The sequence below is a fragment of the Polychytrium aggregatum genome (assembly GCF_025602895.1).
Source record: "Polychytrium aggregatum strain JEL109 chromosome Unknown BJ171scaffold_137, whole genome shotgun sequence".
Lineage (NCBI taxonomy): Eukaryota > Fungi > Chytridiomycota > Chytridiomycetes > Polychytriales > Polychytrium > Polychytrium aggregatum.
Window position 1 is genome coordinate 97,771 of NW_026516339.1, and position 12,204 is coordinate 109,974.

At 59.0% G+C, this 12,204-nt stretch overlaps 5 protein-coding genes across 5 annotated transcripts; 3 read left to right on the top strand and 2 right to left on the bottom strand.

Annotated features, from left to right (window-relative positions):
* Positions 1-31: 31 nt before the first annotated feature.
* BJ171DRAFT_541472 (carbon-nitrogen hydrolase) lies at positions 32-2,066 on the top strand. Its single transcript, XM_053112957.1, has 5 exons — positions 32-376; positions 634-681; positions 972-1,132; positions 1,314-1,596; positions 1,768-2,066. Exons 1-5 carry the CDS (start codon positions 151-153, stop codon positions 1,878-1,880), a joined length of 831 nt encoding a protein of 276 aa, XP_052961695.1. The 5' UTR covers positions 32-150; the 3' UTR covers positions 1,881-2,066.
* An 803-nt stretch (positions 2,067-2,869) lies between these two features.
* Positions 2,870-4,233, bottom strand: BJ171DRAFT_433957 (cyclin-domain-containing protein; the record flags this gene model as incomplete). The annotated part of the gene is made up of 4 exons (XM_053107936.1): positions 2,870-3,259; positions 3,430-3,550; positions 3,726-3,866; positions 4,073-4,233. 4 exons carry the CDS (start codon positions 4,231-4,233, stop codon positions 2,870-2,872), a joined length of 813 nt encoding a protein of 270 aa, XP_052961696.1.
* Positions 4,234-6,423: 2,190 nt separating this feature from the next.
* BJ171DRAFT_541477 (uncharacterized protein) lies at positions 6,424-7,349 on the bottom strand (the record flags this gene model as incomplete). Its single annotated transcript, XM_053112958.1, has 3 exons — positions 6,424-6,560; positions 6,656-6,785; positions 6,901-7,349. Coding segments are annotated over 2 exons (458 nt in total), but the record flags the coding sequence as incomplete, so codon positions are not given.
* An 861-nt stretch (positions 7,350-8,210) lies between these two features.
* On the top strand, positions 8,211-10,900 carry BJ171DRAFT_451281 (major facilitator superfamily domain-containing protein). Its single transcript, XM_053108214.1, has 6 exons — positions 8,211-8,422; positions 8,570-8,813; positions 8,938-9,118; positions 9,324-9,830; positions 9,976-10,231; positions 10,387-10,900. Exons 1-6 carry the CDS (start codon positions 8,265-8,267, stop codon positions 10,721-10,723), a joined length of 1,683 nt encoding a protein of 560 aa, XP_052961698.1. The 5' UTR covers positions 8,211-8,264; the 3' UTR covers positions 10,724-10,900.
* A 480-nt stretch (positions 10,901-11,380) lies between these two features.
* On the top strand, positions 11,381-12,201 carry BJ171DRAFT_482087 (Clathrin/coatomer adaptor, adaptin-like protein; the record flags this gene model as incomplete). Its single annotated transcript, XM_053108946.1, has 3 exons — positions 11,381-11,423; positions 11,641-11,899; positions 12,090-12,201. Coding segments are annotated over 3 exons (414 nt in total), but the record flags the coding sequence as incomplete, so codon positions are not given.
* Positions 12,202-12,204: the final 3 nt, after the last annotated feature.

A 12,204-nucleotide genomic window follows, 5' to 3' on the forward strand; every position in this document is an offset into this window, starting at 1 on the left:
GGCTCGCGACTCGTTCCCCCCTGTCCTTTCCCTTGGTCTCGGTCCCAACTGCCCGTCGACCACTTGCCCCTGAGCCCTCAGATCTCTGTCTGCCTCCCAAATCCTCTCCCCACAGCAGTCGCTCCTCCCCCCCCTCACAGCCCAGTCCCGATGAAGGTCTCCTGTCTCCAGTTCGACCCCAAGCACGGTCAGCCCAAGCAAAACATGGCCAAGGCCACGCAGATGCTGGCCCACCTCAGCGAAGATGATAAACTCGATGTGCTCGTGCTGCCCGAGTTGGGGTTCACCGGATACACCTTCAAAGACCGTGAACAAATCCGCCCGTTTGCAGAAGACGGAGAAACCGGTGAGACCGTCCAGTGGGCCAAGGCTCAGGGTAAGTTTGACTGCTGGCAGCTCGCTCGGTCCTGCCCTGCCCTGTTTCCCTGCCTGCCTGCCCCGACCAGCTCGGCCGGCACAGGGGGGGGGAGCTAGCTTGCTGTCCAATAGTCACCAGACGTCCTCGAGCTCGAGTGTCTTCGCCGTCTGTCAAGTGCTTGTGCCATCACATGGTTCTTGGTGTGCTTTTCTTTATATCGATGCCGCGCAGGTTGCTGATGTCTCCCTTGTTGCCCACTTACCCCTTGCTAACAGCTATCAGACTCAAGACTTTTGTCCTGGTTGGCTACCCACGAATTGTCGGTGCGTATCCAGAGGCGCCAGGCGGTTTCGAGCAGCCTAATAAAACCCATCGCTGCAGCCGGCTCAGACGGCAGTGTTGCTGCCAAAAGCAGAGTGCAGGCAGGAGGGGGGGAAATGTCTTGCACGGGACCCCCTTTCGTTCATACCCCTCGCGTGCTAACGCCCTTCGCGTGCTAACACCCCTCGCGTGCATACACCGCTTTGCTTACCGACGCTCTTTTGCTTACCGACGCTCTTTGCTTGCCACCCCCTATCTCTCGTTTCCCTATCCCCCCTCGACAACTTGGCAGTGGAGGATGGCAAGGAAAAGTTCTACAACGCCGCCTGCTTTGTCGGCCCGACCGGCGAGCTCTTGTTTACCTACCACAGGCACCTTCTCTCCAAGAATGACGAGGGCTGGGCCGACCAAGGCGATGGCTTCAAGTACCTCGATGTCCCGTCGCTTGGCAGGGTGAGTATCGGCAGCGCCCTGGTGTGCGTTCGGTGGCGGACTATAAGAACGAATGCAAATGGCGAAATGCGCCCCGACATTCATGGCAACACATGAAGCGAACCTAACCCCGCGCTCCAGCGTTCTAACAAATATCTCGATTCGAACACGGGACATCCCCTCGTCCTTGAATTTCCCTCAGGTTGGCTTTGGAATCTCCCTGGACCTGAGCACGCACCAGCTCGAGGCCAACCGGTGGATGTGCGATTTTACACGCTTCCAGGCGGATTCCGGCTCGCAGCTGATTCTCTGCCCGATGGCGTGGACCCGTACAGAGCTGGACGAAGGTCTCGAAGAAGAAGATCCGTCCTTCGGAACCGTCAAGGCTTGGGGACAACGACTCCGACCCGTGATCGACAGCACCAGAGAGGTTCCTGACAAAACCGTGATCGTGGTCTTTGCCAACCGCACGGGCGGAAAGCAGGGTATGTTGCGAGCGCGCAGGGCTCAACCAGTTTCGCATGAGAGTTTCTGTTTTTGGATGCTGGAGCCGCTCGGCCGCTGCAGCTGCTCCACTCGACAGGCCCGATCCCACAGTCCTGGCGCAACTACTAACATCACTCTGCTCCACCTGCTCTCCGAAATCCTGTCGACAGAGAACCTGTCATTCTCCGGAACCAGCACTGTCTTGTCGATCACTGGCGGCATGGGATCCATTATGGATGCCGTGAGCCTGGGACGCGAACAGGTGCTCTACTGCGAGCTCTAATTGTCGCATCCCGAGCTGTCCGCTTGTCTCGCCCCCTGACCCCGACCCCCGACCCCGACCCCTGAAGTCTCCAGTCCCGGTGATTCCTCCGTATGCTGCAACATGGCCTAGAAGCACTGTTGTGCATGTAAGCGTATTGATACAAGCTGTATTCAAATAAAATTGATATACGAGCGAATATGCGGAAATCGCTCGCTCGTCCAATACTCGGGCATTCGGCCGGGACACCTTGCCGAATAATAAACGGGCAACAGGTGTAGCCTCGTTCGAGCTGTGGGGAACAGCTCGGGGACATCCTCATGGACACACCCGCGACAACCTTCTCTGGAGGGCAGCAGTTCCATTTATCCCAACCGAGCCCACAGTCGTCGCAGCATTTGAATTGTGCGGTTGCTCGCTCGCACAGCTCCAGGTCTCAGTGCGTCTCCACCGTGGCTTCGAGGACAACTTGCAAACAGCACCGGTGCTGCCAACATGCGAGATATCGAGGGGAGGGGAGGGGTCAGCCAGGAGTGGAGGGTGGGTTGGCTGAGTGGACGGACGGAAGGACGGAGAGATGGAAGGAAGGATGAACGGATGGGTGGATGAATGGGCAGTGGATGGTGTTGTGGTTGTCCTCAGATTCACGGCGACGCATCAGAGAGCGCCATGGCTGTAGGATATATTAGTGGGCGAGGAGCGGGGTTGGGCAGAACGTGGCCAGGAAGCGGAGGGCCGGTGCATGGGGCGATCAGTGGGTGGTCAAGGAACCCGAGTGCGAGAATCGACATGGGCTGCGGCAAGGAGCGGTGCATTTCACGCGAAGCTCGGGCATGGGCATGGGACATGGGCAAAGGAGACGGCTTGGTTTTGTCCATAGGCAAGCCATGGACCAAGACGGAGCAACGAGGAGCGGGGTTGGGAGGATGGGATCAGGGCAGCAGATTGGGAAGCCTTGCGAGACGGGGGCCATCGCAAAGGTAACGACATAGGCGAGATCAACCGAGCGATTATACCGAATTGGCCGATTCGGACTCGGCGCTGTAACCAGACATGCTGGAGTGCGTCGAGCCATTCGTGTATGACGAGGACGTGGTGATGTGTGATAAATTAGAGTGGGTCGACTTGCGCGAGTTGCCCGAGCCGCCGATGGTGCTGGTGGGAACACTGGGATTCACCGATGTGGCGTTTCGGGAGGGCGAGAAGGCAGGGTCGGGAGTGGTCGAGTGTGGCTCCCGCGAGTCCTGACTCGAGACAGAGGACGAGAGCTGTTCAGCCGGAGACATGTCGTAAGTGACCGTGGCCAGCGTGAAGTTGGGGTTTGTCCGCACAAGGTTGATGTAGTATTGCTGCAGCAGTTCGACCGAGCACGAGAGGCGCCAGTTGATCATCTGGCAAAACTGGACCAGTCGAAGCCGCAAGTCCGCGCAGGGATGGTTGAAACCGAGCAGTAGAGTTGCCCACACCGAAAGGATGCGGCAGCGAGCCAGATTAGCCAACGAGGACAACTCGAAGAGGCACAGGATCACATTTGGACAGCGCAAGGCTTGGGCGAGCGAGCACCACGCACCTCGAGCTCCAGCAGATTGAGTTCTTGAACAGAAACTCCGCCGACCCTGGCAAAGTGCGTGTTGGTGCAGTATATGTCCGATAGCGCCTTGCTGCCGGCGGTGATGGCCGAGATGAGAAACCTGCGAGACCAAGGATGCATGGACGGTGAGCAGCAGGACCTTGCCACGCCTCGGCCTGAAGGAGGATGTCGACAACCCAGAGAGCTCGGTAACCATCACGATTGTGAAAGACAGCCCAAAGTCGATCCAGCCAACATGGCGCTCCTCGTCGGCGACAGGCACACGGGCGCCGTACCGATGTGATGTCAGACTCGAGATGGTGAAAGATGGATGGATCTCGCAGATGCGGTCGATATAGATCAGTAGCAGCAGCAGCACGGATTTTTCGATCGAGGCGTATCGGACAATTCGTTGCAAGTAGTCGAGCACGGATATGCTGTCAGAATCCGAGGCAAAGAAAGGACGAAAGGCAATGAGTGACAGGAGACCCAACAGAGTTGTGGTTCCGGAGACGGAGCTTGGCTGGCCAAGACGACCAGAGATTCAGCTGCAGTGGTCGCAAAGAAATGCAAGACTTTGGATAGATGTGCCTTGACAGCAACGTTGTGCTCGAAGAGGAAGGAGGGGGGGGCAAGCACTCACCTGGGAGCAGCCCGCGAGTGGAATCGGGTGAGGTTGTCGTGTGTTAGCGGTATTCCGTCGTTGTGGGCTATGAGCCGATTCATCATTCCGACGACAAGTGACAGGACGTCGCTGGTGTCGCACTGGTGGAAGAATGGCGGCACGGAGATGGGCGGACTCATCTCGCCGCTGTTGCCGGTAGGAACGCTCATAGTATGGCGGCTGGAGAAACGGTTGGAGACGAACAGGGATCGAGGGCAAAGTTGCTGCAGAGCGGTTGGAAGGAAGGACGAAGTGCAAGAGAGGTGCAAATAGGTGCAAGAGAGGTGCAAGAGAGAAACACAGGTAAGGAACACAGGTGAGGAGGCCGCCGAGATCGATACTACGGGTGTCCGGCGCAACGTGGAGCCGCGAAAGCGAGATTCGTGCGAGGGAGAGATCGCCCATTCGAGAAGCAGCCCAGCCAGCCAGCCAGACAGCCAGCCAAGCCCCGGACTGCCCGAGGGCCAACGAGCCGGGGGCCGGGAGCGGCGAGCGCATACAGAAGACAGCGGGGTGTCGGTGGGTGGATACGAACTTGGACGAGCTGTGGTCAAAGCCCAGCGATTATATCTGCGTTTCCCCGTCGGTCAGGCTGGCCGGGAAGTGTTGCCGCATCAAGAGTCGTGGCGGCTGGTGCGGATGGCAGAGAGAGAGACAAGCGGGGGGGGGAGCAGCGCGGAAGTGGGAGAGCGGATTCGGGCCGACCGGGGAAGGGGCTCTGCAACGGCGATCACAGCGCAGACAGACGGCAGAGGACAGGGCTTTGGGCTGGGGCCAGGGTCAGACCAGAGGCAGGTCAGAAGCAGACCAGAGTCAGATGGCGATGATGACTTGACTGAAAAAGACAAAAGAACACCGACGGCAGACAAACAAACCCGATGACACAAAGAGGAGCGAGGGCGGCGAGACAGCGCCGAGACGGTGCCGAGACAGCGCCGAGACGGCACCGAGATGCTCCGGGCGAGAGCGCACAAGCAGAGGCCGCCACATGACCGCAAGCACTTCCAGAGTGGTTTGGTGCTCCAGCAGGACTGGTCCTCGATGTGCGCCACCGAGCATCGCTTGGCTCGCCGGAGCGATGCACATGCATGGGGGTGGGTGGCTGCGGGACTACAAATACCCCACCCGCCTCGCATCTGCCTCGCATCTGCCTCGCATCTGCCTCGCATCTGCCTCGTCGCCCCGTCTCCTCATCGCATCCGCCTCGTCGCATCTGCCATCCGCCAGCCGCCGAGATGAACGCAATCAAGTACCTCGCCCTTGCCGCTCTCCTTGGTTCGTTGTCGCTGCCGCCCGCGCTCGTTGGCACCTCTGTGATGCTGCTCGCACACATCGTTGCGCTGTCGCTGCCGGCTCGCATGGCAGGCGCACGCTTGCTGCTGGCCTGCTAACATCTCTTCGTCGCTTGACGCAGCTGCCTCAAGCGCCCTTGCTGCCGGTGTCGGCGAGCACTGCGGCGGCCACATCAGCAATGCTGCCCAGTGCGACTCTGGTCTCCGATGCGCCCTGGGCCGTATCCCCGATGCTGGCGGCGTCTGTCGCCCCATCTAACTTCACAGCCGGCGAGCGAGCGAGCGAGCGAGCCTGCCTGCGCGAAGCTGGAGCAAGCCTCTTCTCGCTCCGTCGGCTGGGCGAATCGCTGGCTCCAGCATCGGATACCCCCTCCACCAAACCACCGCAAAATCCCCTCGGTCGTGCCATGGACCACACAAGTGAAGCGAGGTCTCGGAATCGAATCAGTGTCATGGAAACAAGCTTGGAGCTGCAATCGCAGCCGCAATCAGTCGAAATTACAATCGCAGTCGGGTCGAAGTGAATTCGCAGTCGGGTCGAACGTGCAGTTGGAGTTGGAGTCGAAAGTGCATGCTGCGAATATAGGTCTTGAGCCGATTTGATTTGATCCCTCATTCATTTGCGCTTTCAGTCATCTGACGGTGCTGGAACCCAGTCCTTGTCGAGGGGCTCATGTGCCCCCAACCGCGTCGGTCGAGACGCTCTCGCCAGATGCTCTCGCCAAACACCGTCCCGCTCGCGCCCGCCGTCTGCAGCCATCCCGTCTGCATCCGTACCTCGGTTGTCGGCCTGCATCTGAGCCCGTATCACTCTCTCCACTCTCCACATCACCCCCCCCCAGCCGCCTCCCGCCCGCCCAGCGACAGCGTCATTCTTCCAGGTCCGCATCGATGGTGCTTCCCCACACGCCTCGTCTCGCTCAGCTCTCGCGGGCTGCGCCACAGGTGCCTCCTGCCACAAGGCGCGAGGCGGCACCGCGCTCTTGCCTCGCCTCCGGCCTTTCGCAGGCGGCTCTGTTCCTTCCTTTGGTCCTTCCTTCCGTCCTTCGTTCGTTCGTTCCTTCCCCACTCGCTCTGCCCATCTCCTCGCCGTCCTCGCCGTCCTCGCCCGCTCCGTTGTCTCCGTCTGTCCATCATGGTGCTCATCAAGTCTATTCTTGCCGCTGGCTTCCTCGGTACGCTCGCTCTGTTCGTGCTGTCCGCCAGCAGCCAGTGCCACAGCACATAATCTCTTTCGCTGACATCTGCACGCCATTGCCGTTTCTGCCAGCTTCGGGTGTCCTTGCCGTCGGTGTGGGCCAGCACTGCGGCGGATTCATCGCCAACCCTCCGCAGTGCGATAGCGGGCTCAAGTGTGTTCTGGGCCGGATTGTCGACGCCGGAGGCATCTGCTATCCAGCGTAAGTATCTTGGCGATCAGCTCATTGTCAGTCGTCCGGCTTCTCTAATGATTGCGTCCGAGGAGCGTCCCTGTCCTGCTTTACGACTCTAATTGTGCATTCTACATGCCTCTAGCAACTCCACCGTTACGTTCCTAGTCCCCACTGGAAGTGATGCTCCATCCTCTGGAACTGCCCTGAGCACAAGCGCCGCCCTGACCTCCAGCGCCGCTGTGTCGAGCTCGCCCACCTCTTCATCCACCAGCGATGCTGGAGCCGCCGTTCCCATGGGTGCCGTGGCTATGGCTGCACTCTCAGGCTTGGCCCTTATCGCCAATCTGTATTGATTCATCCACAAGGAACCCGTCTCTCTTTGCCCACCATACGGGCCAACACACTCGATACTCATCCATCTCCAAATGCCCCGCTCGTTACCTCTTCTCTTCCTCCGCCGTGCAGCGTCCTTGTGAATGATGCGCTGGTCTCGCTGATGCTCTGGCAACCCCGGGGCCGGCGCAGCATCGCGGATTGAAAAAAAAAAAGTTACAATATAGCATGCTATGATCCGGCACTGGCGAGTCATGGTGACTTGGCTGACGGGTCGTGTTGATCCCTTGCATGCTGGGCACAATCCCTATGAGTATACACCCCAGCAGGCGACCCCCGCCTGCCACAGCACCGATCCTTCCGACCACGCAGGGTGCTGCCCCAGCCGCACCCTCGTTGTCGGTCTCGTGTCGGCCGATCGATCGATCGAGACTCGATGCCTCGCCTGCCGTGCATTCGGCACTCACGCATCGGCACCGATCTCCGTGGTGACGCTGTTGCTGCCCTGTGTCTCGGTCGACCCCTGCCTCGTCCAGATGCCGACAAGCGACACAGCAACATCTGCATCAGGACGCTTGGCGCAACGGCTCCCTCCACGGACCAAGAGATCCGTCAGGCCCTTGCAGCCACGCAGCCGTGACAACCAGGCCCAGCGTCGATTTCAAAGCCAATCTCCGCGCCGGCCGCGCTGGGACCAGAGGGTTCAGTCTTCCGGGCGCTGGCCGCCGGGTTATTCCGCCAGCTGGAGCTTTTGCTTGGTGACATCCGCGATACAGAGTTGCTGCAGAGTGGCGGAAATACTCTTGGATCCTTGCTTATTCTGGCAGCCAATTACGGTGGAGCAGGCAGCGTCACGACCAGGCAACAACAGGCGCCAGCAAGAGCAACGTGGATGCAACGGCAGCAAGAGCAGCAAGAGCAGCACAGACGCTTTTGTGCTGATGGCTCATGCTTGCTCAACATGCGGCTGCATCTCCGCCGCCGATTGGCCCGCTGCCTGGCGACGCGTCCTCTGTGTCCACTTCGAGCCAAGCCGGGGGTGTCCGTGGGATCAGCAGGACCGAGCGAACGATAAAATCCCCCAAGACCGCCGCAGGATCGTCCTCGGCTCTTGCCATCCACCAACTGCATCCTCAAGTTCGCATTGCATTCCCTCTCACCCATCCAGTCCCAATGACCACGGCCAACCCCGAGTCATCCGAAACGTCGGTCGTGACCCTTGGCGAGCCCAAGCCCGAGGAGCCCCAGGCCGGCTCCAGCGAGGAAAACGAAATCGAGGCGCACCCAGTTATCGAGCTGAAGGGCGCCCGCTTCGCCCTGGTCTTTGTTGGGTAAGTACCGGCCAGTCGAGCGGGTCGACGGCCCATATCATGCAATCGCCAGCATCCATCTGGATGCACGGTGCAGTGCAGCGCACTGCAACAGACACCATGGACTGACATTAGCTCCGCCTGTACGCCCGGCCCCTCCTCCTCCAGCCTTGCCCTGGCCATCTTCCTCGCCGCCCTGGACCAAACCATCGTCTCCACAGCCATTCCCAAGATTGCCGCCGAGTTCTCGGACTTCCAGCGCATTCCATGGATCGGAACGGCCTTCCTCCTCACCACGGCCGCCTTCTCGCCCACATACGGAAAGCTCTCTGATATCTTCGGCCGTCGCTCCACCTTCTTGTTTGCTGTCATCACATTCGAGGTTGGAAGCGCCATCTGCGGTGCCGCAGCGGTAAGCTCGATCTATCCCCGACCCGGCGCTGGCAGTCGCAAGCACTTTGCACATCCCGGTGCGGCCAGCGCTCCTTGTCGCCGCCATACTCACTCCACATCTCCCTGGCTTCCGCTGTCAACAGACCTTGGACATGCTGATTGTCGGTCGCGCCATCGCCGGTGTTGGTGGTGGCGGTATCTTCAATCTGGTCCTGATCATCATCTCGGATCTCGTCGAGTTCCGTGACCGTGGAAAGTACCAAGGCATGATCGGCGCTGTCTTTGGCCTCGCTTCTGTCATCGGTCCTCTGCTTGGCGGTCTCTGTAAGTAGCATGTACATGTGTAAGGATGGGCCAGTGGGTCCAGTCGAATGCTCGGAACGGAGCAATGCCACTCGATGCAGCCCAGCCTAGCCCAGTCTGCACGCCTGATGCCGCTTTATAGCACATACTGACAATTGCTGCCTCTCATCTCTGACCTCTCGGTCCTGCCGCCAATGATGTCGCTCGTCTCACTCCCGCATCCCAGTCACCGACCACCTCACCTGGCGCTGGTGTTTCTACATCAACCTGCCCGTCGGCCTGATCACCGTCATCGCTGCTCTTCTCTTCCTCAACTTCCCACACACCAAGGGTTCCATCACCGAGAAGCTCAAGCGAATCGACTACCTCGGCTCCATCGTGCTCATGGGTGCCATCGTCTGCATCCTGTTGCCGCTTCAGTCCGGCGGCAATGTCTGGAACTGGAACGACCCCCAGACCATTGCCCTATTCATCGTCGGCGGTGTCCTGGCCATCGCCTTTGTCGTCATCGAAGTCAAGTTTGCCGTCGAGCCCGTCGTCCCTCCCAAGGTCTTTGTGAACAGAAGCATCATCCTGATCTATGGCCTTGCTGCCTTCTTTGGTGCCTCTTTCATCTCGCTCGTCTTCTACCTGCCAACCTTTTTCCAGGTGGCTCTTGGAAAGAGCGCCACCGATTCGGGCATTGCCATGTTCCCGCTCGTCATTGGTGTCGTTGTCTGTAGTATTGGAAGTGGTAAGGACAAGTTGATTGGCTGATACTGCCGTGCGGCATATGCCCCCTGATGTCTGATAATGCTCCTTCACGCTTATCCATGATCCGCAAAGCTGCAAGTCATGCCGCTGACCATGCAAACCATATATCTCCGTGCTTCCTACAGGTCTCCTCGTCTCCAAGACCGGCTACTACACCTACTTTTTCTACATTGGCTTCATCCTCATGGGCGTTGGCACGTATTTGTGCTCGCTCTTGGACATAAACTCCTCGAACGGCGCCCTTATCGGCTTCCTGCTCATCACCGGCATGGGCGTCGGCTCGGTTGTCCAGATCCGTGTCCTCGCAGCCCAGGCCAGCGTCAACAAGTCTCTGATTGCGATTGCAACCTCGCTGGTCAACTTTTGCCAGACCCTTGGAGGGTGAGTGTGCCTGGGCTATCGTCATAGGCGAAGCAATGCCGCCCATGCAGACTTTTGGGAGGGCGGGTGTCTCAATCGGGGGAACCACAGACTGACCCTTGTCGCTTCGCTTTGCTCCACACCCGTCCCGCTTCATCGCTGGCCCTCTTCAATAGCTGCTTTGGTCTTGCCATCACTGGTGCCATTTTCAACAACCAGATTACTTCGCAGCTCCAGGGTACCAATCTCCCGCCCCAGCTGGTCACCGCGATCGAAGCCTCTCCTCAGGCGATCGTTGCTCTCCAGTCCAGCCCTGCCCTGCACACCATCGCCGTTAATGCCTTTGTGGGCGCATTCTCTCTCACGCTCAAGTACGTCATTCCCTTCATCGGCGTTGCGCTGCTGCTCTCCCTGGGCGTCAAGCAGTACCACCACCCCAAGAAAGATGCCACCAAAGAACCAGAGGCCGTGGTCACGACCAACGAGCCTGCCAAGCCGTCTCTTGCCGTCTAAGACCAAAGCATATCCGCCAAGTCTGCTGCTTTTGCGTTTTGCGTTTTGTGCTTTGCGTTTTGTGCTTTGCGTCTTCCTTCCTTTTCCCCATCTCTTTCTCTCACCACTCTCACGACTTGTTCCTGGCCAAAATGATACCCCGCTCTGCGGGCAGCTGAATACACGCACATCTCCACCTCATTCCAGTCGTGTTGGCCCATTCGCCGCTGATACTCCGAGACCAGTGTGCAGGTCGATTGTGGAGACCGGGAGAGCGACCGGTGGTCTTCACTCGGAGGCTGCCAAAGTGATCTGTTCTATTTCCTATGGCATAGTTAGACGCAAGCACATCACATACTACACCGACAAATGGGTTGTGGGCAGGTGTCCCATTTCCCCTGAATCCAGTGTACTCCCACAGCTTGGGTGTCTCGTCTCGTTTGAGCTGTGCAACAATGGTGCCTGTAGAGGATTCGCTCTCGGCTCGCTCTCGGCTCGCTCTCCACCCTTCTCGCTCTCGCTCTCTCGGCTCGATCCGGCGCTTGCCCTGGCTTCGATCCGGCCCTGGCCAGAGGAGATTCCAAGATTTCGCCATCTTTGCCGCTTTGGCTCGTTGCTGCTCTTCACACCAGCATACACATCGCACTGCTCTGTCCCCCCCCGGTGCAATCGTTCGCCATGGCCGACAACAATATCTCCTACACGGTCGTACAGCAAGACGGTAATCTATCTTCTAGCTCTGGTCTCCCGTTTACCCATGCACTTGCAGACCCACAAGCATGCGTCTATCCTATCCCACAGCCGCACCTGCCAAACCTTGGAGCTAACGAGGCTGGGCGATAACTCGAGAGCCCGGCCGGCGTGTCCGTATCGTGTGATCTAGTGTGGCAAGCCCAATAGCCTCGCTGAACTCTTCCCTTCCCCCCGCCCGGATGCAGACGACAGAGATCAGCCCTCGGTCCAGGATCTGAAAAGCGCTCTGGAGAATGGAAAGGACGAGGCCAAGATCGAGACGATGAAGAAGATTCTGATGATCATGCTCAACGGCGACCCTCTGCAGTCGCTGTTGATGCACGTCATCCGATTCATCATGCCCTCGCGCAACAAGGCGCTGAAGAAGCTGCTGCTGATCTACTGGGAGATTTGTCCCAAGCACAACCCAGATGGCAAGCTGAAGCAGGAGATGATCCTGGTCTGGTGAGCGACGACAATGCCCCCGGAAAGCAGCACCACCATTCTCGACTGCCTCACGCACACTCTGTCACATGTCTGATGCTGGAATGGTTTTGATGATGCCGAGCACCAGCATACTCAATTCGGCTGAGCGGGGACGCCTGGGCCTCCCGTTCTGACCTGCTAACAAGCCAGCACCCCTCCCCACCTTCAGCAACGCCCTCCGAAACGACCTCCAGCACCCCAACGAGTTCATTCGTGGTGCCACCCTGCGCTTCTTGTGCAAGCTGCGCGAGCCCGAGCTGCTTGAGCCGACCATTCCCTCCGTC